The sequence below is a fragment of the Choloepus didactylus genome, chromosome 8, assembly GCF_015220235.1.
Source record: "Choloepus didactylus isolate mChoDid1 chromosome 8, mChoDid1.pri, whole genome shotgun sequence".
NCBI classification, from domain to species: domain Eukaryota; kingdom Metazoa; phylum Chordata; class Mammalia; order Pilosa; family Megalonychidae; genus Choloepus; species Choloepus didactylus.
The window spans coordinates 44,539,309-44,565,249 of NC_051314.1; the positions used below are offsets into that span (position 1 = coordinate 44,539,309).

Consider the following 25,941-nt stretch of genomic DNA (forward strand, 5'->3'; position numbering starts at 1 on the left):
GTATATTCATGCTTTTATGACTACTAGTTTGTTATTGCTCTTTCAATAAATTATTTCTTAATAATACAAAGAGTTGATTATTTTAGATTAAATTTCCAACAGGAAGTTCTGATTTCCTTCTTGGAAGTCCAATTTTATTGTAGTTTTTTACAGAGCATGTTCAGAAAATGAAAATCAGGGATGAGTAGCTCACCTCATTCTTCAGCTCTCCTAGTAGATAATTCAAATTCTTGCAGATTTCTAGTGCCAAATATGCCAATATATCTTAGAATACATTTAGAGAGGGAAGTGTAGGTGGCTACAGGCAAAGACAAGCTTAAAATCATCATCAGTAGGAAATATTTTCCATTAAAAAGTCAAAACCATTTTGGATTTGGCTGCCTAAAGGAAAATTAATACTAATAGTTGCCATAACTACAGCTAAACATTCAGGCTCGGTTACTTTCTTTTTATTAAATATGCTTTGTTGTTGTGAAATATTTTTCTAAAAAGTGCAAATCTGTAAGGAAACTTTAGATATTTGCCAGACAGAGCTACCACTGGGAAATAAGCACTAGAATTTCCAATGAGATTAGACATTTTCTCAGCATTTCAACTGGTAAATACTACATGTTAAATATTTACATTTTGATTATAATCAATTTCTGGAATCTGAACTGTGAGCTTACTTTACTTAACCCCCAGTGTCCTTCAGTACACATTCTTTACACATTCCCTTCCCCCTTCTATGTTTTTGGGAATTATGTACTATTACTACTCTGCAATTATGGAATGTGTAAAGTTTTCCTTATCCTATATGACTGGTTTATATTATTACTTCTTAGAAAAGGAAAGGTTTGTGCTATTTATGATTGAAAGGCCCTGCATTTATCTCTTCCTGGGAATGCAGCACTATGACCCAAAAATGTTACTTCAGAGAGCATTTGCCACACTCCAGATAAAATTAACCTGTTAGCTGGTGAGCCAGAGCTTCCTCACCTTTTGCCTGTTTCATTAATTTTAACTTTGCTTAAACTTGATTGTGTGTGTGTGTTTTAAAGAGAGAATATCAAAATTGCCATTTACCATGGCTCTTTCTGTTTCATGAACAGCATAAAATGCCTTCAACTTTCCTGAGGTGCTCATTAAAAAAAAAAAAAAATAGATTAAAACATCGATATAACTTAAAAGCTGAACAATTGAGAAACAGATAATGCTTTAGAACCTACTCAAAATAATTTAAGGAACAATTCTCTAAAACTTAAAGCCCCACAACTCTCTGCTAGATTGAATTTTTTGTTAAACATATATTCTTTCAAAATTAAAATGTGGTATATAAGAGAACCCATTAGCATGTTTTATAAAATTATAAGTAGTCCTGCTTTGGTTACATTGAAATTTAAATTCTTATTAAATATTGGTGTTTTGTGAAAAGAAGCAAATGGCATGTTTCATTGTAAATAGTATCTTATAAGTTTGAGAAAAATAATAAGTTTAAGAAATGCTATATACTATACTAGAATTCCTTTCCTTCTCAGGGATTTTATGATATACATTAGCATTTTAAATGCTCTGGAAAATCCTAAAGTAAAGAAATGTTTTACACTTTGTTTATCCAAGGGTCAGCACACTTCTTTAAAAGGCCAGATAGTGAATGTTTTGGGCTTTGTGAGCTATAGAATCTGTACCAACTACTCAACTTTGCCATGGTAGCATGAAAAAACATCCCACACAATATGTAAATGAATGGTCATAGATATGTTATAATAAAAATTTATCTATGATCACTGAAATTTGAATTTCATATAATTTTCATGAGTTATGAAATATTCTTCACTTGATTGTTTTTCAACACTTTAAAAATGTCAAAACTATTCTTAGCTCATGGATCACAAAAAAGAGGTGGTGGGCTGGATGTGATCCATTGCCATGATTTGCCTATCCTATATTAGCTCAATATTTTAAAAATTTATTTGAACATCACATTAATTTACCATCTATTTATTGCAGAATTGAAAAGTCTAAATAAAACTGAGAAATTAACTGAACCTCTTATCTCTTTCAATTTCTAGATTCCAAAACTAGTAGTAATGCTTCACTTTACATGTTTAAATATCTAGAGGATGTATTGATATTTACAAATGCAAGCTGGGTGTTTCAGTGGTCTGCATATAGCCACATTGTTTTCTTCTTTTTCTTCTTCTTCTTTTTGTCATTATTATTATTATTATTATTATTCGGACTTCTTAAAGCAGAAAAGGAAATAGCAAGTACCAAATGTTAACTTTATTTCAGTCTAGAGATGTCAAATAATTGTCTCATTTAATATTTAATACAAACCTGTTAGTTGGGTATCGTTCTACCAAATCTGCAAATGAGAAAACAGAAGCCCAGATATATTAAATAACTTCTTCAAGGAGTTTTTAAATAAATGAAAATCTATCTGTATACCAGAATTTGATACTATAGAGACTATTTATCAAGGGGAAAAGCTTAATGATTTAATTTTACATAAGATGTTTTATATGCATAATAATATGTACCGATTTATTTACTAATCCATGAAATGGAAATAATAATAATAGTAGTAGTAGTAATAATAATAATAATAATACCTCACTCATTGGTTTGGTCTGGGTACCAAGTAAGTTAGAAAATGCAAAATGCTTTTAATAGTGATAGTGAGCATTCATTAAATGTTGCTGTTATTATTAATATATAATTTTGTAAAAACAGTGCATATATATAGAAAAAAACTATAAGGAAATTATTAAAATGTTAACAAGAATTATCTCTAGGTGATGAAATGAATTGATCATTTTAATTTCCTTATTTGAACTTCTTCATAGTTTGCTACTTTTTATTATAAACATTATTGTATAATCATAAATAATTAAAATAATTATAAAAATGCTTAGTATATGAAAAGCCAGTAATCAAACATACATACACCTGATTGCTTCCATTTTACTACGTTATATTTTTTAGGACTCACAATAATAAGGAAATCAGAAAACTTCACCTCTTGAATACTTGTTTAAACCATTTTTAAAATCTTTTAAAAAATATGAATTGAATGAACAGTCAGTTCAATATTTTATGTAGTCACACACTAGAGAAACTTCAAAGTAATTGCAAAGTTGCTTCTTAAACAGGTAAAATAATTTGGGATATGTGTATGACAAGACTCCTGATGGCCAAGAAACTCAATCATTGAATATTATATTTCTAAGCAATACTGTAAGTATTGATACTGTATAGAAGTAGGTGATAATAAATATTCTGTTCTCTTGTATTTTTCTCATGATGCCACAAAAGTCCTTTTCCTTAATAGATTCATATATCTGACTCTGATTTCGCATCTTGTTTTCAAAGAAAACTTAATAAAATATACTGATTATTATATTAGAATTAATAGAACTCATAAATTATCTGATTCAATTCTAACTCATTTATCTAAATTCATTTTCCCGACTTATTAGCTGAGAATTTTATTGACCAAGTACTTCATCTCTTATGCCTCAGTTTCCTCATCTGTAAAATGGATTTGACAATTGAACCTATCTCATAAGGTTGTTCTGAAAATTAAATAAGTTCTTATGTGTAAAACATTTAGAAATATACCTCACATATACTGAGCATTCAGTAATTGTGGGCCATTAATATTCAGTGTATTCTTCTATTCACCCCATGCTGTTCTCCCAAGTCACCTTACTATACTTAAATTTTGTATTCTTCTAGCTACTAAGCCCACAAATAATTATATTGTCTTAATTTGAATGGATCTTCCTTAAGACAAGATCCAAATCAGCACCCTTGTCCCAAATTAGATCTCTTATTGCTTTTTGACTTACTCTTCCTCCAAAGTGTTATAGAAATTAAAAATCAATGGAAAATATTGAGTTCAACTTGTATTTATTTTTATTATTTCTTAAGTGTTATCTAACATTTATTAAAGTTTTTGTTTTCCTTCTCTGATATTTTATAGCCTATTTTTACAGAGTATATCTCATGATTTCCATACTTTTAATATGTTTTGAATTTTTTAAGTGTCCTTTTCCAAACATTTTTTCTCAGGAATGACAAATTCCTGCACACAAAGACCATCTTATCTTCCATTTCTGTTTTATCCTCAGCACTTAATCATATTTGCTAAAACTACAATAGAATCAATACAGAAATATTGGATGGAGTTGAACAAATCATATAATTCAAAATAGATAATTTACTTGGAGGTAAATTAACTTAGAATAGATTGATTGATTTGCAGGTATCTTTTTGTATCACTCATTCAAGGTTTTATCCTTGTGCCAGTTTGAATGTATTGTGTCCCCCAAACGCCATTATCTTTGATGTAGTCTTGTGGGCCAGACGTTTTGGTGCTGATTAGATTTGCTTGGAATGTGCCCCACCCAGCTGTGGATAATGACTCTGATGAGATGCTCCCATGGAGGCATGGCCCCACCCATTCAGGGTGGGCCTTGATCAGTGGAGCCATATAAATGAGCTGACTCAAAGAGAAGGAACTCAGTGCAGCTGTGAGTGACATTTTGAAGAGGAGCAAGCTTGCTAGAGAGGAATGTCCTGGGAGAAAGCCATTTTGAAACCAGAACTTTGGAGCAGATGCCAGCCACATGCCTTCCCAGCTAACAGAGGTTTTCCAGACACCATTGGCCATCCTCCAGTGAAGGTACCCAATTACTGATGTGTTACCTTGGACACTTTATGGCCTTAAGACTGTAACTGTGTAGCCAAATAAACCCCCTTTTTATAAAAGCCAATCCATCTCTGGTGTTTTGCATTCCACAGCATTAGCAAACTAGAACAATCCTTAACCCAATTTTGTCTCTATTTATCTGTACTTAGATTAATTATTTTCTTTTATTACAAGTCTCTTGATCATATATTACAAAATGCACATTTTTCTTTTACGTAATAATGATAAAGCTAAAGTAGTAATTTATTAGCTAAACTAATTCTTGTTGCATGATTATGCCTTTGATTCTTAGGAAAAAGTACTATGAAATTTGGAAGTACAATCTTTTAGTTTGAAAATAGCTATGACATTTTATTTAGCCTCGCAGAATCTAAACTTATTTATGGTGCTCTCAGAATTTTAAACTTTATAATTAGCATAGAACTGTGTTTGCAAACTCAAATACCAATTTAAACTTTTGGTATGGGAATTAATTTACTAAACTTGATGCTTATCTTCACTCAACTTCTTTAATGAATTATATGCTTTTATTCAAAATTTAAAGAAATTCAAAGCAAAGTGAATTTCGGTAATGTATTGCCAGAGTTGGACCTGAGATAAGCTGAAATCAAACACTGAATTTCTTTTCTTATAATGGTTTTATAGCTCACATTCCTAATAATCATTTCTGAACTTAATATTGTTGAGCTATTCTATCTTCAAGTGCTATTTCCTTTCATTTTTTTTTTTTTTAAATATGAGAGTCACACACCCTTGAAGAGTTAAACAGGCTGGATCTTATTTCCCACCAGATTAATCATGTTTTGGGGGATGTGTTGAGAAAAGTCTGTCTGAGATTGTCACAGTAATCTAATTTATTTTCTATGAAAAATATGACTATTATCAGACATTAAAATCTGAATCAGAATCTGTGTGCAGGAACTAAATTTTTTTCTTTGTATTATTATTTCATATTTCATTTATTAGAGGACCAGACACATATAAGTGGATAAATAACATATGCTGTACTAATTTTGCTTCTGTTAATTGCTATGGCTCTGAATTGCATTGCAATATTAGGGGAAAATGAATTCCTATTAGCTGCGTACTGTATAAGATTATTGAGCTTTAATCAAAACTTTTAAGGGAACTGATTGTATTATGTGTTAAAAAATATTAAGGTGACAATTCCCATTTCTCGAATGAGAATTTTGGCTGAGAAGAATTTATTTACTTTGTACAACATGGGAAAAAAAAGTGTTACGGTTCTGTCTTGGCCAAAAGACAGAAAAAATGTCTTAAATTATAAACTCTTGCATTCAACAATCAGAAAAACAAGTACTGTAGCCAGTTTTTGTTTTGTTTTGTACAATGTTGTATGCCAACTGATATGGATCATAGTGACTTTGGGACTGTATTAGATTTCGGTGTCTTCTGAATAACCAAAGCAAGATGATATTATATTCAGTGTGATTTTACTGCTAAGGTATTTTAAAGGCTGTCTCTAACTTATCTAGGCCTATCTTAAACCTTACAACTCCCCCAGCCCTGTGTAAGTGATAGCACGGATATTTTTTTCTCTTTTGTTTCCCACAATTGCCTCTGGGAATTCCCCTTTCATCTTGTAAATGTTGCAGGTGTTGTCTTGTCCCTTCTCCCAAACTCTGGATGCTTAGAAACCTCCCTTCCCAATTCTGGTCTTTGCTTGTCCCTTCTGTCCAGGACAAAGTAGACTAGAAGAAAGGAGAAGAGTGAAATATAATTATAAACCCTGCTGCTGACCCCACACTCCCACCATGATCCTGGCAATGGTTTCTTTAACCATTTTCAGAATGTTATTTCACCCACATATCTTCTCACCCCACAACCCACTCTCCATATCTGGTGACCAGATGTTCAAAAACTATTTCTTAATGAAGAAGTAATATTTAATTGGTTGTGAATATAAGTTTTCCCCTGAACTAAAATGAACCTCATTCTGGATGTTTATGTTTCTATAGTATCTATAGCATCTACCTACAAATGTCATGACTCCTTAGGACCAACTCTGGGTTTAAAAGAGGGAAGTCCGACTCTAACAAGCATAAAAATTGGCTACGTGTGAAAAGGAGGGAAAATGACAAAAACAGTGTTCTATTTACATTCCAGTAAATAGTATGCCAACTTTCATCATTATTTATTTTATACTACATGAGATTGATAATGTCTCTCTTTGTTATTTTTGTCTTCATGAATTTTACTATTAGATTCCCTAGATGATATAAGAAAAAAAGGATAAGGGTGAAGTTGTGATAAAAGTATATTTTGTTGTAAGTCTAGAAACTTTCTCAACAGCAGCAATATTGACATTTTGGGATGGATAAGTCTTGCTGTGGGAGGTTGTCCTGTGCATTGAACAGTGGCGCCCTTGAACCCTGATGTGACAACCAAAAAGATCTTCAAACATTGCCAAATATCTCCTGAGGGACAAGATCAACCCTGAAAGAGAATCACTGAATGAGAAGGAGACAATCTTCAGTTTAAAGAGTTAGTAATGGTAATTAAAAAAAAAAAAAAATAGGAAACAGCAGTCTTTGGGCAGCTGGCCAGGGCTCAGCAATGCCCCAAAGTTTAACAGTTCTTATCCTTTAATCTGATTGTGACTTCCATCACAATCTCCAGGTATAGGTACTACTACCAATTGCTTGGAGCTGAGAAAGTTCTAATTCTTAGTTCCAAGTATGTAATTTCATTCTGCAGAGAGTCAAGCAATGAAAACATTTCTCTTAAACTCAATCCTATACGTGGAAGTTTGATTGTATTGCTATCATATTTTCTGGGAGGACCTAGGAAATAAGTAATTGTGCAATAGGTTCCATGGAAAAATGCTTTATTAGTTAGGGTTCTCTAGGGAAAAGAACCAAGAGGAGATATCTGTAATTATGAGATTTTATAATAAAAGTGTCTCATGCAACCATGGGGATGCACGAGTCCAAATTCTGTAGGGCAGGCAATGAGCTAGCAACTCCGATGAAGGTCTTCGATGAACTCTCTGGGAGAGGCTGGCTGGCTGAAGAAGAAATGAAAGTTCTTTCTTCTCCTTAAAAGTCTTTAACTGATTGGATTGTCTCATTGCAGAATACACTCCCTTAGTTGATCATAGATGTAATCAGCCACAGATGCAATCAATTGACAGATTATTAAATAAACCAGCCTTCTGGATTATTAACCACCCACAAAATGTCCTTGCAGTAACGGTTAGGCCAGTGCTTGCTTGATCAGCTGGCTAAGTTGACACATGAACCTAACCATCACAAATGCCTACAGAATTTCAAATAGTTTCCTTAAATATCTATAGATCTCCTTTTGTTGTTCATATACAGGGTTTTAGAAGTATCTTATAATATTGTTATTCTTAATTGACAATTTAATATTATAATGATTCTCAGTGTTATAATGTAAGTAGGACTCAATGTGAAATATTTGTCCTGCTAAGTAGTTTGATGTCTCAAATTTCAACTAAACTTCAGTGCCCATTACATACTAGGAAGAAATTTTGCTCTTTGATTGATTTCTCATGTGAACCAACTTCAATGATTTCAATGCCCCTGGACAACTGCATAAAGATGGTCACATTTTATTTACTTATTTCCATTTGTCTCCGTCTTCACACTAAGTCACTTTTCTGTAGATACATGTGTATATATATTTGACCTGCAATTTGGAAGAGTAATCTCAGACAATATTTTCTCTTAAAACTTGAATATTTAACATGTTTATTCCCCAATGTATTGCACATAGTAGCTACTCATTGAAAATTTGTTGAAGGAATATTTGATTTATGAAGGTTGTGTTTTCAATTACAGGTTAACTTTTCTTAATGCTGTATCATTGATTTTGTGATATTAAAAGTAATTTTCGGAGGTGGGGCAAGATGGTGGCATAGAGAGGAGTGGAAGCTAAGTAGTCCCCCTGAACAACTACAAAAAGCCAGAAACAACTAGTAAATAATCCAGAATAACTGCGGGGGGACAAACGAGACCATCCACTCATCATACACCAACCTGAATTGGGAGGAATGCCCAAGATCACAGCATAAAATCTGTAAGTAAAACCTGCGAAACCAAGTCGTGAGACCCCCTCCCCCATAGCCCGAGCTGCAAAGCCTCATGGTGCCAGAGAGAAGCTCTCTCCCAGCAAGCGAATATAGCTCAGCTGAGCTCCAACTGGGGTTTTAAGTAGTGAGTGTGAACTGCTCACTACAGGTACACATCCCCAAAAAACAGACAGAGGCTTTGGGGTGACGACTGACCTTGGAGAGCCAGAGGGTCACCTTGGACTGGGTCTGAAGGGGACAATCTGCTTCTTTTTTGGCTCAGTGGAGAAAGCCCCAGTCATTTTCAGTTTCCAGGGCTGTGACTTGGGGAAGGGTGGAGACAGCACAAGCAGAGAGGGAGACCATTGAAATGCTAATGACCACCACCTGGAGGGTCTGTCTTCTCTAGGAGGAAAGGGGTGGGGCCCTTTCCATTCAGAACCAGACCCCAGAGCCTGGGGGAACACTGCCATACCTCCTCACACCAGTCAAGAATTATAGGCTAACAGGCATCACCTGCTGGGCAGAAAAGCACAGTGACCTGAGGCATCAAAGGGTGTAGCAATTTTCTAAGACACACCTGCAGGGAAACCAGATACTGAATATTTCTTCCCTCTGGGACCTGAGCCTGTTCTGGTCTGGGAAAACCTGATTTGGGTAACCAAGGAAACTGTGCCTAGACAACAGAAAATTACAGCCTACACTAAGAAAAACAAAGTTATGGCCCAGTCAAAGGAACAAACGTACACTTCAACTGAGATACAGGAATTTAAACAACTAATGCTAAATCAAATCAAAAAGTTTAAAGAAGATATGGCAAAAGAGATAGAGGCTGTAAAGAAAACAATGGGCATATATACGGCAGAAATCAAAAGTTCAAAAAAACAACTAGTTGAATCTATGGAAATGAAGGGCACAACACTGGAGATGAAAGACACAATGGAAACATACAACAGCAGATCTCAAGAGGCAGAAAAAAACACTCAGGAACTGGAGAACAAAACACCTGAAAGCCTACACGCAAAGGAGCAGATGGAGAAGAGAATGAAAAAATATGAGCAACGTCTCTGGGAACTCAAGGATGAAACAAAGTACAATAATGTATGTATCGTTGGTGTCCCAGAAGGAGAAGAGAAGGGAAAGGGGTCAGAAGCAATAATAGAGGAAATAATTAATGAAAATTTCCCACCTCTTCTGAAAGATATAAAATTACAGATCCAAGAAGCACAGCGTACTCCAAACAGAAGAGATATGAATAGGCCTACGCCAAGACACTTAATAATCAGATTATCAAATGTCAAAGACAAAGAGAGAATCCTAAAAGCAGCAAGAGAAAAGCAATCCATTACATACAAAGGAAGCTTAAGAAGACTATGTGCAGATCTCTCAGCAGAAACCATGGAGGCAAGAAGGAAGTGGTATGATATATTTAAGATACTGAAAGAGAAAAACCACCAACCAAGAATCCTATATCCAGCAAAGCTGTCCTTCAAATATGAGGGAGAGCTCAAAATATTTTCTGACAAACAGACAATGAGAGACTTTGTGAACAAGACACCTGTCCTACAGGAAATACTAAAGGGAGCATTACAGGGTGATAGAAGACAGGAGTGTGTGGTTTGGAACACAATTTTGGGAGATGGTAGCACAACAATGTAAGTACACTGAACAAAGGTAACTATGAATACGGTTGAGAGAGGAAGGTGGGGAGCATGTGAGACACCACAAGAAAGGAGGAAAGATAAAGACTGGGACTGTGTAACTTGGTGAAATCTAGAGTATTCAACAATTGTGATAAAATGTACAGATATGTTCTTTTACAAGGAAGAACAAGCAAATGTCAACCTTGCAAGGTGTTAAAAATGGGGAGGCATTGGGGGAGGGATGCAAGCAGCATAAACTAGAGACTGTAACTAATAGAATCATTGTATTATGCTAATGTAACAAAGGTGATATACCAAGGTGAATGCAGATAAGAGGGGGGGATAGGGGAGGCATGTTAGACACTTGACATTGGTGGTATTGTCTGATTCTTTATTCTACTTTGATTTAAGGTTATTTTGCATTTTGCTGCTTCCTAGCTGTCATTTTTTTTTCCTCTTTCTTTTGCCTCTCTACCTTCTTTGACTCTCCCTCCTGCCTTGTGGAAGAAATGTAGATGCCCTTATATAGATAGTGGTGTAGGTGGTGAACACATGAATGTATGACCATACAGAGAACCATCGATTATTTACTTGGGATGGAATGTATGGTGAGTGAACAAAACCATATTAAAAAAAAAAAATGGGTTGATGACAAAACCTCAAGGGCAATATACTGAGTGAAATAAGCCAGACACATAAGGACAATTATTGCAGGGTCTCACTGATAGGAACTAATTATAATATGTAAACTCACAGACATGAAATATAAGGTACCAGGATATAGGATAAGGCTTAAGAATGGGGAGTCGTTGCTTAGTATGAGCAGAATGTTCAATTAGGATGAACTTAAATGTTTGGAAATGAACAGGGGTGTTGGTAGCAAGATGTGAGAATAACTAACAGCTCTGAATGGTGTGTGAATGAGGTGGAAAGGGGAAGCTCAGAGTCATATATGTCACCAGAAGGAAAGTTGGAGGTCAAAAGATGGAAATGTATAAAACTGAATCCTATGGTGGGCAATGTCCATGATCAACCGTACAAATACTAGAAATCGCTTCCATGAACCAGAACAAATGTATGACAATACAATTAGAAGTTAATAATAGAGGGGCATATAGGGAAGAACTATATACCTATTACAAACTATATACTACAGTTGGTAGTATTTCAACATTTTTTCATAAACAGTAACAAATGTACTATATCAATACTATGAGTCAACAATTGAGGGGGGTTGGTTAGGGATAGGGGAGGATTAGAGTTTCCTTTTCTTTTTTTCATTTTTCATCTTTCACTTTATTTCTTGTCTGCAGTAATGAAAAGTTTCTAAAAATTGAACAAAAATCAAGTGTGATGGATGCACAGCTGTATGAGGGTACCCAGGGGCAAGTGATTGTACACTTTGGATCTTTGGATAATTGTATGGTATCTGAACAATCTCAATAAAAATGAAAAAAAAAATCAAATGAGCGTATACATTGATATTAATACTCACATAACTATTACACTGAGCATGTTTTCTTTATTGACTAAAATCATGTGTGGTGTTCTTTTGTTTCTTTCTTTTTTTTTCCCTAAGAATAACATATGTACCATTTATGGCTCAAGTTCCTGCTGAGTAACAATCATGCTCTTACTACTCTAAACAGTAAGGAAAGGAACTTTATGCAAATTGAAAACTACAACTGTTGTTTTGCATAAATTATTTAGAATAAAGTAAAGCTTCAATAATAAATTTTATTATTCTGAGAAAAAATGAATGAGATGTTTTAAATAACAGCTGTCTAAACTATCGATGATTGCTTGAATTTTGAGAAAATATACCTCCCTTTTCTAATTATCAAATTGTGAAACATATAAATAAGTTAAATTTTGAACCAAATAAAGGAATGATCCCCTTACTCGTCAACTGGGTTTTAAGATGTAAAATTATCACATTCATGTTTTGTACCTGTAATTTCATGCTAAGATTAAATAACAAATCCTATGAAAAAAAAAAAAAGTAATTGTCAATGAATAAATATTTTTAAAATTCCAGATGACAGCAGAATGAATGGAAAAGTCCCATATTTAATTTTTCACTATTATTTTAGAGTGAAACTGGAAAAGAATCTATATATGATGCTAACACTGTTATTTCTTCTAGCACATTAATCAGCTTCACTTGGGTACTTAATTTTCTAATGAAGACATTATAAAAGTACAAAAGCCAATTAATGAAATAATTGGAGAATAATAATCAGGTATACATATAGGCAAAATGAGTCTGATTAGCACAGTCTTCATCAAATTAGACAATTAAAATAAAAAAAGATTTAAGTCTTGAATCATCTGCAATCCAAAGATTATAATTAAAAATTTTAAAATGCCTCTTACTAGCCAAAAAGTTATGTTATATTGACAGTGTACATATAATAAAATTGGCTGGTTGAAACAGGTGAAAAAATATTGTGGGATAGTTTAGAAACTATTTGTAATAAAATAATGTTAACAAAATACCAATTTCAATAAGATTATATAATAAGAATACTAAAAACAACTATGTCCTTCTCTGCATTAAATAATAATAATTTTTATTATTGTTAATAATCTATATTTACCCAGTGCATTTTTCACATTTTTCAAAGCTCTTTTGGTATTTTCAGCAACTCAGTGGGAGATGTCAGTCAATATTTATATTGTGGTTTTAAAGTTAAGGGCACAGAGGCTTAGACAAAAATGACTTATCAAATTCAAAATGTCTGCTAGTGTTAGTCAAGATGAAATCATGCATTTTAAATTTCAGGTACAATTGTTCCCACAATGTCTTGTTGCAAATATTCACAAATGAATCTCATTAGTGTTCTAAAAGGAAAAAAAGAATGTAAGGAATTAGATTTTGAGAGCTTTTTATTTTCTTCGGTACATATACAAATGATTTTCAAACATATTTTATGCTTGTAAGGCATTTAAAATAAATAGAAGTATGGTAAGCAACAAAACAATTTTTTGTGAGAACTTTAAAATAAATTCAATATTATCAAATTCAATAAAGTTTTAAGAGTATATATATATATATATATATATATATATATATATATATATATATATGAAACCAGGATTAGTATGTGCAAGAGAAATGTCATAAATATGCATTGCATAATTATAGATGTAGTGTAATATATATTTGGAATGTGTAGTAAAGTAGTATAATTTTCATTGAATAATGTTTCAAATTACTTTTAATGTACTTTCCAGTCACTAAAATATCATAAAAGATGATTGTTTGAAACAGCTACATATTGAAGAGAGTTCTTCATGGATAGTAAGATATTAGGAATGCTAAGTACCATACTTTGAAGCCATGACCTGACCAAATCCTGGCTTATGAAACTTCATATCTTTTTTCAAATTGCACAGACTTAATTTATTGAATTAAGCCAAATTTTCAAATTTAAAATGGTGTGAGTTAAATATAAATGCAGTAGTTACTTCACTCTTATATATATACAATTTTTGAGTAAATGTTTTTACTTTGTAATCTAACATAGAAGTTAAGAGTTTTGACTGCTATAATCCAGGTAATCCACATTTTATAACCAGTTAAAATTTTAATAGTCTGTACTTGCAAGCAGCTTTGGTATTCCTATACAGCATCCCAGCTGGCAGTGTCCTGTTGGTTACTCCCTTTTAGAGTATATAAAGAAGATACCTTCTGGAATCACCATCCACATTAACTTTAACCTCTGCCGTCAATCTCTTTTTCCCCAACTCCCTTAAGATTACAGGCTCAGAAACCTGGGACTCTCAACACTTAGCTTTTTACTGGATGTTCAACTGGAAGAATGATAGAGTTGAGAGAAGTAAATTTATATTTCAACTAAAAGCATTCAAACCAGGAGTTTGATTCAGCAGATGATTCATTAATTTTATGGGGAAAAATACATTGAGTTCTAATAAATTAATTTAAAAATACCAATTGAAATGTAATTATTGCATAAATTAGAAGGTTTTAAAAGTGAGTAATCATAAAGGCTATTGTCATTTATCTTCAAAGACTAGTTGTAGGTTAACCTCTAAAGCTAGAGTTGCAATGAATGCACTACTTCCTAGTTTTGTGAACTTAGGCTAGATACTTATTATTTCTTTGTTTCAGTTTCCTCATCTGTAAAATGGGGATAACATTTAGTAACTACCATATACATGAATTCTTAAAATCAGGGACACTGCTCTCCTGCAACCCAAGAAACATCTAAAATATAGGTAACTGCATTGGGTTGGAAATAACGGTCAACAATTACATTTCTAATATATAAGAGTAATGTTTAATTTGAGTTATTAAATGATATCGAGTGAGCAGAGGTAGAATATGTGTGCTGAAAAGAAAAAGAAAACATAATAGTGTTAATAAGATCACCAAACGAGGTTGTTTATAAATAGAGCTAAAATACTGGAATAAAAAGAAAATAGAAGTAAATTATTGAGATATGGGGTTTTATAAATTAAAAACAGAATAAAGCCATATGAATTTTCACTTTCCATGCAGCTACGGAGTGTTCTCTGGGAAGTTTAAGATCTAGTTAAATTTTTACCTGATTTAAGGAATCTTTACCCCGCTTACATTCCCCATCCCCAACAAACCAACAAATGCACAAAAACAAAGCAGATCAAAACAAAACACTTTTAAGTAGGCAATAAATAGATGTATTTTCATTTTGAAATGGCATATCTCATTGCATTAGATTTGCAGGTTATGTCTCCACACCTAGATTTCAATCTTTAGGTAAGAAGTGTTTTGTTACGTTACATTGCATTGCATTGCATTACATTACATTACATTACAAACCAATCAGTCAAATCTAAACTTATATTTCTAATGCGCATGCATTTGTTTTTTGTTTTCTGTTTTCTTTTTTAATCTTTTGTTGCATATGCATTTGTAGATGCCATTACTTCTATTAGATAGTAAACTTCCAAAGACTGAGAAGGAAGCATTTTATTTAGTTCCCAGTTCTAGTGCTAAATTCTTTATGTCAGATGACTAAGTTTAATGATTCTGTGACCCTGTGCAAACAGCCCTACAAAGTAGTGATTCTGTAAGATTGCTAAATTGGTTTACTTTTTATGAATTTTTATTTTGCATACTTCATATATTTTTGTATTTGAGTGTTCTTTTTTTTCTTTAACAAAATGATGCTGAGGGTTATCAGTTAGAGGGCCAGCATTTGAGAACCACTGACGTAATAAGGAATTTAGCATTGGAACTGACCCTAAATAAGGTGTTCCCTTCCCAGCCCTTGCACTGCTTCCCACAATATGCCAGGGACACTATCTTATAAATTGTACGTGTCTTTTTGTCACCCACATTTCCCATAACAGTGTCAGCCACAGAGGAGGTGCTCAGCAAATATTTGTCGAATTAATGAATAGAAACTCAAGTAAAACCATATTATAAAATAAATACAGTTTTCAAAACCCTAAGCCTGCCACAAAGAAACTTTAGGCATGATGAAGCATATGCGAGGTGTGGAAGATTTATTGCCTAAATTCAGTAATGGATGGTCATTACTTTTAAACTTGTTCAGTCAAGTGGCAGGATTTTTTAAACATCACCTGGTTTGAATGGTGGTTGTAAAAAAAAACTCCCCCAAATATTTAGAAATAACTGACCCAAGAAAATGCAAGGATATTTAGGGCAGGGCAAAAAAGAAAAAGAAAAAAGGAAGAAAGAAAGAAAAGGAAAAAAGAACAGATTCGGAATCAGTCAGGCTTGGATATGAAACAGAAATTTAAACTTCAGCACTTATATAGCCATGTGAGGTTATTTAATGATGGCACTCATTTTCTCATATGTAGCATAGAAATAATAGTATCTTTCCTGATTGTGGTAAGGACTGGAAATATTACATATAAATGTACAGAAGAGAGTCTGTGACACAGTAAGATAATTATTGTTAGTATAAAAGGAATCCTTTTGTGTTGAGGAATAATAATGATGAACATGACAATTCCACAACACATCCATGACCCCTACTCCAACTAGGGTCCTTCCTGTTTTGAAAGTGTCAGGTTCTCATATACTGTTGCCTTCCTTAGATATCTTCTAGTTTTCAGCTCACCTGGAAAATGTAGCAAGCACTAACGGTCTCTACACAGGGACCATCTAATACCCCTGCTCTCTACTTCCTTGTCCTCTGCACAGCTGTGGTACAGAGATGAAAATGGGTTATAGTTCATAGTTCATGCATCATCCTTAGCTACACACCCAGTGCTGATATTTTCCAAACAGAAAAGGGAAAAAGACATAGGGACTAATCTAAGGAGCCAACAGAAAAGATTTTTGTGTATATGAGAGTTTTGTCAGCTAAGGGAGACACCCAGGTCAGCCAGAAATCCTTTATTACTGCATCAGATCAGGAACAATATTAATAACAAAAGGATACAAAAGGTGAGACATTTCTATGCACTATTCTCCATGGTTGACACTGGGGAAAGTCTTTTCATGACCAATAGAGCACTCTAATGTGGCATGGAACACTCGTTTTTGTTTTTGTTTTTTAATGGCTCCATGGCTATCAAAGATTTTCTTCTTTAAAAGTAGTTTATTTTATGATTATTTTCCTGAATAATTTACATGCCTGAATTATAAATTTTGCAATCTTGTTTTTATAGTTTAGTGGTTAGGACCACAGACTCTGAAGCAAGCTTTCTTGCTTGAGTTTGAATCCATACTTCACCACTGTGTGCCCTTAGACAAGTTACTAAAATCCCCTGCCTCAGTTTCTTTATCTGTAAAATGGAGATAATATTACTATTTACCTCACAAAATTGTGATAATTAAATGAGTAAATATATGTAATAGTTTAAAAGAGTGGTTGGCACATATTAAATATTTTAAGACTGATGGTTATTATCCTTAAGGCTGTTTATTTTTTAATAAGATTTTTTAGAGTTCAACCCTATATACTAAAGATAACTCATAAATAAATATTTCCTTAGTTTTACTGTAATAGCTATTGGTATCATCTCATAAAATTTATAATTGCAACTGTTAATTTTGTTATTTTTTCTATTGTTTATATAATTTCATATTGAAATTAATTATAATTTAACATACAGTATATGCATATTGTATGATTCACTGCTTTTCAAATTATCCAAGTTAAACTCTTAACTACATGCTGTTAAAAATGTCTACATTAATTTTGAGCATTTTATATGCATGATTAAAACATATTAAGGTAAAGATTTATTTAGAACTTATTTTTGCTATCTAGTTGTAACCCAGAATGTAGGTAGTATAGTTACTCTGAGAACTTATTTATTTTTTCTTAGAATGTATTTAGGTATTATTTCTTCACAAATCAGAATGTGAAATTAATTTTATTATCCTAAATTATAACCCACTTTTTGCTGCATAGAATTGCTAAATGATGAATTTTAGATATTGCCAAAATATTGCATTTATTTGAAAATAACACATTATTCAATATTGAGTCATTAAATGCAAAAAATTGTATAGAAAGCCATGACAACTCAATATAGCTTTTTGGGTAGTCATTTATAAAATTTTACATGATAGAGGTGAATATTTATATTCTACAGGATTTTCTTTATTAGGAACTGGATCTAATTTTTAATGTTACTTGGTGTTACTGGTTTATTCTTTCACCATTAGTAATCACTTTAATCACTTTAATACCCCATGGAAGTCAGTAACCAAAGTAAAATAATTCATTCATTTACGATAAAGATGATAACATAGGATGAGTCACTATTTTGGCATAAGCACTGTAAATCATAAGTCTCAAAAGATTCTAGAAGCCAGGGGAAATTTCTTTGGTATTTGCTTCATAGAGCCATATGTTTTGAGGGTCCTGCATAAATAAGATGACAAATGACTTTGATTTAACTTTCACAAGAAGCCTATTATTACTCAGATATATCTCCATAAATCATTTTCCCGAGGAAATAAAAAGGAAATGAAGATAAATTTCTAGAGCTTTGAATTATTTTTTTATTCCATTAAAATTTCTGATTCTTCACACTCCCTTTATCCAGTATAGGGATGGATGAGTAGAAAAATGGGGAAAAAAACTAAATGAAAAATGGGGGGGAGGGATGATTTGGGTGTTCTTTTTTATTTTTATTTTTTATTCTTACTTTTACTTTTTCTGGTATAAAGAAAATATTCAAAAAATAGATTGGGGTGATGAATGCAACACTATGTGATGGTACTGTGAACAGTTGATTGTACACCATGGATGACTGTATGAAATGTGAATATATCTCAATAAAACTGAATTAAAAAAAATAAAGGAAAAAAATTCAAAATTAAAAAAAAAAAAAAAAATTTCTGATTCTTATGTAGTCTAAATCTCAAATGAAGCTGTCCATTAAGGATTAAATCCTTGAAGGGGCATTAATGCTGAATTTACACAGGTGATGACAGAAATACAACATGCTTTGTTTTTCTTTCAGATCTCCAACTAAAGAGATGGATTCAGAAGAGAAGGAAATTGTGGTTTGGGTTTGCCAAGAAGAAAAGATTGTCTGTGGGTTAACCAAGCGCACCACCTCTGCTGATGTCATCCAAGCTTTGCTTGAGGAACACGAGACTACATTTGGAGAGAAACGATTTCTTCTGGGGAAGCCTAGTGATTACTGCATCATAGAAAAGTGGAGAGGCTCAGAACGGGTTCTTCCTCCACTAACTAGAATCTTAAGGCTTTGGAAAGCATGGGGAGATGAGCAGCCCAACATGCAATTTGTTTTGGTTAAAGCAGATGCTTTTCTTCCAGTTCCTTTGTGGCGGACAGCTGAAACTAAATTAGTGCAAAACACAGAAAAACAGTGGGAGCTCAGCCCAGCAAATTACATGAAGACATTACCACCAGATAAACAAAAGAGAATAGTCAGAAAAACATTCAGGAAACTGGCTAAAATTAAGAAGGACACAGTTTCCCAAGATCAAGAGAGTATGGAGACATTAGTTCATCTGATTATTTCCCAGGACCATACTATTCATCAGCAAGTCAGGAGAATGAAAGAGCTGGATCTGGAAATTGAAAAGTGTGAAGCAAAATTCCACTTCGATCGTTTAGAAAATGATGGAGAAAATTATGTCCAGGATGCATATTTAATGCCCAGCTTCAGTGATGTTGAGCAAAAACTAGACTTGCAGTATGATGAAAACCAGATTCTGCAGGACCTGAGTGAAAGCGGTGGAATTGTACAGCTGGAAGAACAACTAAAATATTACAGAATGTTGATTGATAAACTCTCCAGCGAAATTGAGAAAGAGGTGAAAAGTGTTTGTATTGAGGTAAATGAAGATGCAGAAGGTGCGGCTGCAGGTGAACTGGAAAGCTCAAATTTAGAAAGTGTTAAATGTGATTTGGACAAAAGCATGAAAGCTGGTTTGAAAATCCACTCTCACTTGAGTGGCATCCAGAAAGAAATTAAATACAGTGACTCATTGCTTCAGATGAAAGCAGAAGAATATGAGCTCCTGGCCAAAGAGTTCAATTTGCTTCACATTAACAACCGAGACGGATGCCAGCTAAAGGAAAACAGAGGGCAAGAATCTGAGGTTCCCAACAGCAGTGGGGAGGCTCTTCCCTTTACTCGAAGAGTGCTTAATGTGTATACAAATGACACAGACTCGGACACTGGGATCAGCTCTAACCACAGTCAGGACTCAGAAACAAATGTAGGAGACATGGTGCTGTTGTCAACATAATTCGAGTGGTTACTTTCTGACCTACTTTAATGTTGTTGATGCCTGTTTAATTTAATAGGAAACTTTATTTAAAAATATTACCTTCTGAAAAAATATAAATCACATTACTTAGTAGCTAATAAAAACTAGCAATATATGTAGTTAGTTTTTTATGTGAAATTTACAACATGACCTTGATTATTACCAGCTCAAACAGTGAACTATTTATTAGGAATGTAGCAAAAATAACTTGTAGGAGTATAAGAGAAATAATTTGTTGGAATTATATTATAATTGTCCTTAGCTTCTATGAGAAATGATGTATGCAAACTGAAATTAATTCTTTATATTAGTCAAAATATTGAAACTGTGTATACATGAATAAGTAAACTTAAAATGCTGTAACTTTCTTTCATCGCTGTTATCATTGGAATTTTTAAATCTGTAAAGTATATGACAGCTGTTATGTTGTTACTGCTTGAATCTAAATCTTTGTTCTTTTAACTGATACCAAGAATTTACAACATATCATGTCTGTCACTCTCTGTACCCCTCTACCTATTTAGTCCTCTATGACTGGAGGTGAGAAAGGCTGTGTTGGAAAATGTATCTATATTGACAGTGGATCAGTCTGAAGAATGGATGAGAAAAGGACAAGCATTGCATAAAAACAGCAATTCTAAAGGAGCCTAAAGTTATTGAGACAGGTTTTTCTCCTTCTCACTATGCAAATCTTCTGATCAAATCAGTGGCCTGTGCAGGTTCATTCTTTGAATGAGGCATAGCATAGTTTATAGAGGAAATCACAGGGTAGGAGTGTTTGTTTATGTCCTATCTACAAAAGTACAAAGGATGCACTTTGGGGTCTTTTGTGTGAGCAAAAGAAAGAGAGTTCTTTATGTCATAAGTATGGGCATTTAATTAGTCTCAGAACATCCAGAGAACTCACATGGAAATAAAACTTTATTCTATGATAATTTGCTTCACATTGTCTCCATCCACAATGCAAACTTAAAAACAAACAAATAAACAAACAACCTATTAGCTTCACCTGCAAACATGCTAATAAAATAGTCTCTGAAGAATCAAAAGGATTTTTAGGTCTTACCTTGACTGACAGGCATTATAGTGCCAAACTGTGCTTGGCTTTGCTTGATTTTTAATTAGGAAGTTCATTTGTTCCTTCCTTCTTCACCTTCTCCCCACTTTCCTTCTTCACTCCCTTTCTACATTTTCTTCCCATCATGTCCCCTTTTCCTCTCCCTTCCTCCCTTTCATCCTTCCTTCTTGCCAGTGAACACATTATACAATCATATTGAAAACAATATGATCATTTTATTGTACTGTTAACTGAACACTGCTGCAGATCATTTTTTTTTCTTAGATGACATCTTTCCTGTATGTCAATGCACATGTAAGTAGAGATATTATTTTACTTAGTTTTGATATGAGGAAATTAGTTGATTCTAAGTGTTTCTCATTTCTTCCCTTTCATTCTTTTGCATACTGTACTGTATGTTTTTAACTTAGCTTTCCTAGCTATTCTTTCATTCATCTCCTTCCCCCACCTTTATCTTTTCTCCCATCTTTGCGAAGATACTTATAATTTTCTTGGTGTTTCACTTTTAGGCACAGCTTTCTATGTTATTTTTTATACCAAGATAATGCTGCAGGCTAATGAAAATTATTTGAAGTTGGCTGGAAAGACAAGAGGGAATTTCCATACTTGGGAAGTATGGTGATAAAGGATAATAATACTAACATAGGTTTAATCAAAAATAAATTAGGAAGGGAACTGAATAATCATCTGTAAAAGCCAAGTTTCCCTCCCTAACAGCCCATCAAAGCATTCATCAATACGGTAAGTCATTGGCATATTTATTGCTCACTCCTAGGGATTAAATTCAGAAGATCTTCAAATTTACAAGCTAATTATAATGCTGTCTTTTGGGGTACTCTTATCTTTAGTGAGAAAGTAATGACAAAGAATATTGTTTATCTGCTTATGTAATTCAATTATTTCTCTGAATTCAGGGGAAGTTCTGATAAGAAATAAGGACTAGGGAGATAATTTCATTTCAGAAACTTTGAATTACCTTCTGTTTTAAAACAGTTAAGCACAGTGATAGATTCTAAGATTTAATTATTCTATATTTTTACAGTAAGTAATGTTTAAAACTTTGGCAAAAAGCAGGACCAATGTTTCTAAAATTCATTTTAGAATTTTTATTTGCTATTTAGTTATACAAATGCATTTGCCCATTTGACTATTACAGTATTAAATAATTCATCAGTTATAGTGAACCTCTAACTTAGAGTAATATATTAATACAAATAGGAATACTAAGATACAATGCCTTCACCTCAGGAACTGAGCTATTCTTTGCTAAATTAAGGGAGAATTTGAGTTCTAGGAATTGATAGAAGCTTTATTGTTCTAATTTATTTGTAGAAACTTTAAAATAAAGTGCCTATAAATTTTTGAGTAACATGACAGGTTAACTAACCTTGTGAAATTGCTATTTGCTAGAAGTAGCAAACTGAAGCTGACTGATCTTCATTTCTTTAATGGGACCTAGAATTTCAGAGACTGTGGCCTTATTCATCCTTCCACCAGGAATGCCTCTTTTCTCCCCATCTTCCATACTCTGAGTTCCTACTAACTATTCACTATCTTCTTTGAAACATTTATTGTTCCATTCAAACAGTTGTAATCTCTAATTGTCGTACTCACAACTATTTTAGAAATACTTTTCATAGAATATTTTTATATGGGTTTAGTTTATATCTATTTATGAACATATTCCTCCCTTGACTCCAATGGAAAAATTCTCAATTGCCTTTATCATCTATTTTAACTTGACTTTCTCCAACAACCTCTTTGTCCCAACTCAGTTTTTTAATTGAATTGCTAAATTTTAGAGGGTTGTAATTTTTTTTTTTTTTGTATTTCCATATGTGGTAAATGATGCTCATACACTTTGTACATAAATATACATTTTAGCAGATATAAAACATTAACAGTAATTTTGCTTACAAATTCTTTTTGGAGCAGCATTAAATCCTCACATTATCACAAAAATTTTTAATATGGCATCAGTTTGGGGATTTGTAGACAATCATGCTACATTTATTTTATATTTAACTCATAGAATTACTAATATAAAGCCCCTCAATGATTAAATTCTAGTATTTTTCACTGATCCTGTGCTTATAAGAAAAAAAAAACATTTTATAGAGTCGTTTCAAGTTGCAAAGATGCAAAATATGTTTGACTATATTCTAAATTAAATTTTTTTTCTTTTTTTAATTAAAAATGGATACTGCAGTTTCTAGAAGCTGTTCTAATCCATTAAAACACAATTTTTATATTTATTTAAACATTTGCTATACATGACAAACTATATGTCTGTGGCTGCATTTTACAATTTTTCAAAGTAGAATTGTAATCATTTTATTTTAAAATGTATTTTTCTAGTGACAAAGGAATACCTTTTAATCCAGATATAGTTTGCTTGTTTTGTTGTTTTTAATATTAGGCTATTTCTTTTCATATTGCCTGGTTGGTTTAATTAAACAATGCGGCAGATGCAAATTATATATAATTTTTTCAAGTTCTAACAGATCCAGAATAATAAAAGAAACAGTTGGACCATTGCTTGTGATATGATTTGTCTTTCTCATTGTGTTACTTGGCTATATTAAAAATAAATTTTAGATCAGTTGGAATTATGTAACTGCTGAGCTGACACAGTTTATTTTAACATCAAGTATTATTTCATGACAGTATAAATATATATTAAGCTCTAATAAAACTTTTTATGAGATTTCTGAGTATTTCTTCCATTTGTCATGAATGAGTGTCTTAACTCACATTAGAAGGTTGGTTTTTATGGCCTGGTATCTTGCTTTCTAGAATAAAATCCATTGTAATGTAAAAATATCCAAGCAAGTGTAAATCTTCCTTACTATAATTCAGTTTGTCACTATCCTTGGTTCCTCAAAACAGACCTTTAATATTCACTGTACTTAACTACTAAATCATATGAAACACAAGGAAACTACTTTGCTCATTCTGTAAACGACCATGATGTCACTCTATTAAAAAGCTATCTATAATGCTTGGTAACAACTCATATGAATAAGTTAACATTATTTTCTTAGTCAATATATCTAAATAGCGAGAGTAAACAATGTCCTTTTGCTAATCTAGAAGTAATTTGTGTTTTCACCAAATGTTAAAATTGAAAATCGCGATTTGTAAGTTCTATAATTAATTGTCTCATATCAGAAAGTGAAATTAGGATGATTCCCCTTGATAATTCAAACAAAAGGATTCAACTATCATTTTTCTTAAATAGAAATGTCAAACACATTTTTACAGGAGACTACTAAATTTTTACTACATTTCACATTAAATAATATCAATGAATTTATTTATTTTTAGGTGAAACAGGCACATGATATGAAACACATCATTTAAAATAAGTACACAGTGAAAAGGCAGTCTCCCTTCCAATACTGCTGCCTAGTTACTCAGATATTCTCAGAAACACTGACTGTTAAGCCTTATTTGTGAATTCTTCTATAAATAATCCACATTATTCAGTTATATATGTGTATATATATATTTACATATAAATATATTTTCCCACGAAGCCTTGCTCACAATGCACACTGTTTAGCACTTTGCTTTTCTCACATAACATTTCTCATCTGAAACGTGGATATTCTGGAGATGATCCTATATTGTTCATTTGGAAATTCCTTATTTATGTTTGATGGCAGCAGGAACGCCACTGTATCAATTATAATTTATTTATAGCCAGTCATTTCCTGTTGAGTTTAGGTGGTTTCCAATTCATTTACTGTTATAAACCATGTTATTCTATCAGTGCATTTCTGTGAATCTAGATTTCTAAAAGTGGAATAGCTGGGTCATAGGGTGACAAATGCATTTTTAATTTTAATAAATATTGCCACTTACGCTCCATGAAAATTAATCCTTTAAAACCTGAGTTGGAAATATGCTCCTACCACCCACAGTGTATGCTATTTGCCTTTGCCTTTTTAATTTATTTATTCTATTGCAAAAAAAAAAAAAATGTTATATTGTTAAATTTATGGATTTTTCCTACTAATGACTCATGTTTGTGTGTGTGTCATACTTAAAACAGCCTTCCTACTGCATGATAATTAAATATTTTAAAAATAAATTTCTCCCTTGGTTTCCTCTAGTGCATTTATGCTTTGCTCTCATGTTTTTGAACCACTGGAATTTATTTTGGTACAAGGTTCCCACATAGGGAGACAACTGATCATTTTCTAGATAGTTACCAGTTATCCTACCATCGTTTACCAAATAAACTTTGTCTTAGTGTTTGTAAGTGCCACCTTTTTTTGTAAATCAATTCTGGTATGTATTTTAGCTCTATTTCTGGACTTTCTCTACTATTCCATTGTTTTAACTGTGTATTTATGTTCCAGTACCACACTATTTAAATTATTGTGACTTTTTAATTCTTTTAATATTTGGTATCTTCTAATTATTCATGCATCTAATAATTCATGCATTATTCATGTTTTTCAGAACTTTTCTATTGTTCTTGTTTAATTTTAATGATATTTATAATCATCTTGCATAGTTAAATATCCTGTTGATATCTTACATTGAGATCATGTTAAATTTATAGATACGTTTATAGAGAATTAACCAGTCCTTTCATACTGAGTCGTATTTTCTGAAAGTACTGTGTGTTTCCTCTTATTCAAGTATTCTTTTGTATCCTTCAGCAATATATAAAACTTTTCTTTATATAGCTTTTGCACATTTAGTATTGATTTATTC

At 32.6% G+C, this 25,941-nt stretch overlaps 1 protein-coding gene across 3 annotated transcripts in view; it reads left to right on the top strand.

The window, feature by feature from the left end:
- The window catches only part of RASSF9 (Ras association domain family member 9), a 158,449-nt gene that overhangs the window by 16,603 nt on the left and 115,905 nt on the right, over positions 1–25,941 (top strand). The window contains exons 1-2 of one of the 3 annotated variants that reach the window (XM_037848044.1): positions 8,723–8,758; positions 18,854–25,237. The exons of 1 other annotated variant lie outside the window; for it this stretch is intronic. In XM_037848044.1, coding sequence (XP_037703972.1) covers positions 18,870–20,114 — 1,245 coding nt within the window. In that variant the 5' untranslated portion in view covers positions 8,723–8,758; positions 18,854–18,869 and the 3' untranslated portion in view covers positions 20,115–25,237. Of the gene's footprint in view, positions 1–8,722; positions 8,759–18,853; positions 25,238–25,941 lie in introns of those variants that run through there. One more of the 3 variants, XM_037848043.1, reaches the window with a different exon arrangement.